Raw genomic sequence first — 5,360 nt, 5'->3', positions numbered from 1 at the left:
TGCCATCTTTGCTGTTCTCACTGTCACTGCTGATGCTGGGGCCAACATCTGTGGAGGACAGGGAAGAGTGGCAGGTTTTGATTACATGTGGAGCTCTTGAGTTGCATCTTCCAGTTCCTTCTGAATGGGCATTTGGTCATTCTCTGGCAGGAAATATGCAGACAGTGCCACCTGGCCATGAGGACCGGTGTAGCCATCCTGTAAGAACCTGCCAGCCAGACTGACAATGGGCCTGGCCACACTTGTAGGCACTCTCACCTCAGTGCTGCAGCTGGACCCAGGGACATGGATGGCTGTTGAGGAGTGATGTGGAATGGGGCTGAAGGAGTTCAAAGTAATGAAAGTTGAGAGGGGCAGAGTGAGAGGGCCTGGGTAGTACGGTGCCTGCCATGGGCTGGCCTCACTGGGCTGTGAAGTTACCAGGGTTTACGGGTCTGGAAGGACTCTTGGGTGCTCCAAAGAGAAAGACACAAGTACTCTTGGGGGTGCATAGCATTTCAGGGGGGAGAAACAAACCTCTGCATGGACTGTGGCTGTCTAGGCTGCAGTGGGCATGGCCTGGGGTCCAGAATGGCAGCACATATCTGGTGAAGAGGGAAGGGGGAGACCAGAGATTTAAAAAACGTGTCTCTGTTATTGTATGTTTATGCACAGTCTGGGTCTATGTCTGTGTCTACATACATGTTCCCATGTCTCTCTAATCACATGAATCTGTGTGTGTGACTGTATATGCAGGTGTGGCTATGTGTCTTCACGTGAAGTCATGTGTCTGTCTCCTTTGTGTGTGTCTACATCTTTTTCTCCCTACTACCCACTCAGCACACAGGAGCGGATCTCATTGGCATTGCTGATGCTCAAGTCTTGGTTCCTGGTGAAAAAGGGAAGGGAGGTAGGGTGTCGACCTTGTGCCAGGAGCAGAGGTACTCAGAAGCAGAGGTGCCCAGGAAGGACAGGGCATGGCCACGGAGCAGAGAACTCACCAGCAAGAAGATGTGATGTGGTCACCCATGAGCCCTATGAGCTGTGGGACTTTGAAAAGGCTTCATGCTCAGGAGGAAGACTGTGAGACGCTGAGTTCTGGGAAATGCCCTGAGTGACCATTGTTTTGGGGCCAGTGATGGGCATTGCTATGCATTGAGAGCCTCCCTCTGATTCCTCTGGATGGTCTGGTGGGAGGATGGAGAAGACCAGGGTGTTCTGCGCTTTCTTTTAGAGTAGAGAACTGGAGAGCAAGTCCTACCTGGCACAATCCTCTGTTCCCTGAGATGAACGCAACCGCAATATGACAGCAGAAGAATGAGCTGCACCACGTTTGTGGTTGACAGCTCCATGCTTCAACTGAAACTCCTGTTTCTGTTTCAGCCACGGCAACTCCTGTGGCTCCTCACCCCTCGGAGCATTGAGACCTGAAGGTTCCTGCTCTCTGAAGTCATCTGGTGACATTATGGATGCCAATGAGGGGCGGGGCTTGCTGGTGAGGCTTGTCAGGTCATATATGCTCTTCCATAGGGCTGCCTTGATGATCTGGTCCTTCCTCATTTCCTCTGGAACAGCTGCCCAGGGACCCCATTCAGGAGTTCCCCACTTCAACGCTATGAGCTGTTTAGTTTTTGCTTGTACATGAAGCTCTGTATCATTCCTTTAAATCAAAACAATAACCTCATTGGGTAGAATATTCTCGGTGACTAGTTCACTCCATTGAATTCCATGGTGCTTTTTCTGTATCCCTCCATTCCCGCTGTCTCAAAGCCCCATTTGATTCATCAGTGAATCTTCTGGGACTCCTTTTGTATGGGAGTTCCTTCTGAGTTTCAATATTCTGCCTTGGGTTTTGGAATTCGGAGTACAACGTGTCATGGAGTCTTTCTAGTTGGGTCTATTTTTCCTGGGACCCTTGAGAGTTCTTAGATACGGGTGCCTGTACTCCTCCGCTCTGGAAAATTCTGACCAGTGTGTTGTTTTAATATAAAATAACAAAGTCTAAAGTAAATTTAAAAAAAAAGTGAAAAAAAGGCAAAAGAAGCTGGAAGGGGCTAAATCTCACTGCGGAGTCGCAGGCACTGTCCGCGGTACTGAACCAGCAGTCCCATCTCCCTTCCAGCGTCGGGAGTCGAACCCAGGGCCTCAGCCTCGCAAGGCAACTGCTCTCAGCTGAGCCGCACTTCGGGTCCTGAACCCTTCTTGGGGCCACACGCGCTCCCGGCCACCAAACGCTGCAGCCTCGGGTTCTGCAGACAGAGACGGACTGAAGGGTTCAGCCGCATTTTCAGCTTCAGGTGGGACCCCTTTGGGGGCCCCTGTGAACCCAAGTCGGGTCTTAATGCCGCCTTCTGTGCTGAAGCGCGGACGCCCCGCGTCTCCCTGTCTTCCCACTTCCTTCGGTGCCGCTCAGGCGCCCACCCACCCTCTCTTCTGCTCCGTCCCTCTGGGTCCTCCGGAGAATTCGGCGCGTCCTCTCGCTCCCCGCAACTTTCCTCGGGCGCTGCAGATTGCCGAGGTCGAGTCTCCCTCACCTCCCATCTCAGGAGTCCGCCGGGCTCGGAGCCGGCTGGTGCGCGCTCCGCCCTCATTTCCCATACAAGGGCGCGCTGAATGGGGGGCGGAGCGGAGGGGAGGCGTCCTCCGTCCTGCTCAAAAGCCGCGAGTCCCCCAGCGAACCCCGGATCCGTGCAGCCGGCGCCGGGGAGCGCGCCCGCCGTCGCGGTCCGAGGGTCCCGAGCCCGGCTTCCCGTCCGCGCCGCGCCATTCGCGGGTCCGACCTGCTTGAGCCACGCGGGCTCTACCTGCGGCAGGAGGCGTTTCAAGAACCGGTGCGTGTCTCGGCGCCCACGGCTGGGTTAGGTTTTTGTTTTAAGCCGAGGTGTGTGTGTGTGTGTGTGTGTGTGTGTGTGTGTGTGTGTGTGTGTGTGTGTGTGTGCTCTGTGTGTGAGAGATAATAGCGCTTTTCATTGTTATGTATATTTTTGCTACTTCTTGATTTACTGCAATCGTTGCTAGCTGGCATTTATTATTCCCAGTGACAAGTATTGAACTGTCCATTGCTAGGTGTTTTCCAGATGATTTCCAATGCTACTTATCCATGGCTGGTTGTTATTGATGAAATCCCCTGCTAGCTGTTATGAGATCTAATGCGAATTGTTATTTATTTTGCATCCCCGTTATTTAGTTATCATATCCATTGCTAGTTATTTATTGATCCATTGCCGGCTGTTAGTAGACCCAACGCTTGTTATTTAGGGCACCCTAAAATGGCCAGTTATTTATTGATCCGTTGTTGGCTGTTACTATTTCGAATAGAATCACTAATGATAGCATAATATATACTAACTGGGAATAACATAATAACTCTAGTCATTCAAGGCAGTCATTGCTACTTATTTATGACGGCCAAGGCTAGTTACTTATTGCCCCTTTGCTGGATATTATTAGTTACGACACAACAGCTAATACTACAAAGATATAGGATGACTAATGACAACTAGTTAGCACTGGTGATTTATTGCAGCCATCGTCTCCATCCCGAGCGAGCGGGAAAGTGACCGGCCGGTCGGTTCCCTTCGGACGGGTGGCCATGGAGACCCTGCCGACCCGCCGCTCCGCGCCGTCCGTGTCCGCGGCGGCGGCGTGGGCTCCCGCCAACCAGAGCGCAGAGGCCCCCGCGAGCAACGCGTCCACGGCGCGCCCGGGCGCCGCGGCCTTCACGCCGTTCCAGAGCCTGCAGCTGGTGCACCAGCTCAAGGGGCTCATCGTGCTGCTCTACAGCGTGGTGGTGGTCGTGGGGCTGGTGGGCAACTGCCTGCTGGTGCTGGTGATCGCGCGCGTGCGGCGGCTGCACAGCGTCACCAACTTCCTCATCGGCAACCTGGCGCTGTCCGACGTGCTCATGTGCGCCGCCTGCGTGCCGCTCACCCTGGCCTACGCCTTCGAGCCGCGCGGCTGGGTGTTCGGCGGCGGCCTGTGCCACCTGGTCTTCTTCCTGCAGCCCGTGACGGTGTACGTGTCGGTGTTCACGCTCGCCACCATCGCCGTGGACCGCTACGTCGTGCTGGTGCACCCGCTGCGCCGGCGCATGTCGCTGCGCCTGAGCGCCTGCGCCGTGCTGGCCATCTGGGCGCTGTCGGCCGCGCTGGCCCTGCCCGCCGCGCTGCACACCTACCACCTGGAGCTGCGGCCGCACCGCGTGCGCCTGTGCGAGGAGTTCTGGGGCGCGCAGGAAGGCCAGCGCCGGCTGTACGCGTGGGCGCTGCTGCTGGCCACCTACGTGCTGCCGCTGCTGGTCATCGTGCTGGCCTACGCGCGCGTGTCGCTCAAGCTCCGCAACCGCGTGGTGCCGGGCTGCGTGACTCGGACCCAGGCGCACCTGGAGCGCGCGCGCCGCCGCCGCACCTTCGGCCTGCTGCTGCTCGTCGTGGTGGTCTTCGCCCTCTGCTGGCTGCCCCTGCACGTCTTCAACCTGCTGCGCGACCTCGACCCGCGCGCCATCGACCCCTACGCCTTCGGGCTGGTGCAGCTGCTCTGCCACTGGCTGGCCATGAGCTCGGCCTGCTACAACCCCTTCATCTACGCCTGGCTGCACGACAGCTTCCGCGACGAACTGCGCAAGATGTGGCTCGCCTGGCCCCGCAAGGTCGCCCCGCGCGGCCAGAGCATGACGGTCAGCGTGGTCATCTGAGGGCGCCGCGTCGCTCCCCGGGCCCCCAGGGCCCCTTGAGAGGTTGGCGGCCCGTGCCAGAGCTGACCTAATTGAGGGCAAAAACTGCCGACGAAACCCTCTTGTGCCGCTGTCTGTCTGTCCGTCCGTCCGTCCGTCTTCGTTCGTTCCTGTGTTTGTGGATGGAAGTTGGTGCTGGGCAGGAAGCAGCCAGGGAGAGGGGAGAGAAGTCATTTTCGAGTCATTTTTCTCCTCTGTCTCTGCGAGGCGAGCGCAGTTTCACTCCCTGAACTGCCCCCCCTTTTCCTTCCTTCTCTTTGCTTATCTCTGAGAGGAAGGGAAAGATGGAAAAGGTCAGTTGCTTGACAGTTATCTCTTCTACAGCAATTCAGCTGCGAAACCGTCCCTGAGAGTGCTTGAGTCTTAGCCTGTTCATTTCTAGGAATAAATCTACAAATAAGGTGCCAGCATTTCTTGAGCAAGATCTTTCTACACCTGGAGAAGATTTAGCTTTAAATCCCCTTGAGCCCAAGGGGAAGCGATAGTGCAGATGGTAGGATGTTTGTCTTGCATATGACCCACCTGGGTTTGATCCCCGGTACCACATAGGGTCCTCCTGAGCCTGTTAGGTGTGATCCCTGAGTGAGGAGTGAGCACTGAGTCAGACGTTTCCCAGAAAAATAAGACAACCCCCCAGCTACCCAAATCC

At 56.0% G+C, this 5,360-nt stretch overlaps 1 protein-coding gene across 1 annotated transcript; it reads left to right on the top strand.

Annotated features, from left to right (window-relative positions):
• Positions 1–3,571: 3,571 nt before the first annotated feature.
• Positions 3,572–4,672, top strand: PRLHR (prolactin releasing hormone receptor). The gene has a single exon (XM_049764500.1). The coding sequence runs from the start codon at positions 3,572–3,574 to the stop codon at positions 4,670–4,672; it is 1,101 nt and encodes a 366-aa protein (XP_049620457.1).
• Positions 4,673–5,360: the final 688 nt, after the last annotated feature.

The sequence above is a fragment of the Suncus etruscus genome, chromosome 17 (assembly GCF_024139225.1).
Source record: "Suncus etruscus isolate mSunEtr1 chromosome 17, mSunEtr1.pri.cur, whole genome shotgun sequence".
Classification (NCBI taxonomy): domain Eukaryota; kingdom Metazoa; phylum Chordata; class Mammalia; order Eulipotyphla; family Soricidae; genus Suncus; species Suncus etruscus.
This window is presented reverse-complemented; position numbering and strand designations above follow the sequence as displayed.

Bases quoted from the DNA above. Each gene is read 5' to 3' on its own strand.
- PRLHR (XM_049764500.1), top strand. From the start codon at position 3,572: ATGGAGACCCTGCCGACCCGCCGCTCCGCGCCGTCCGTGTCCGCGGCG.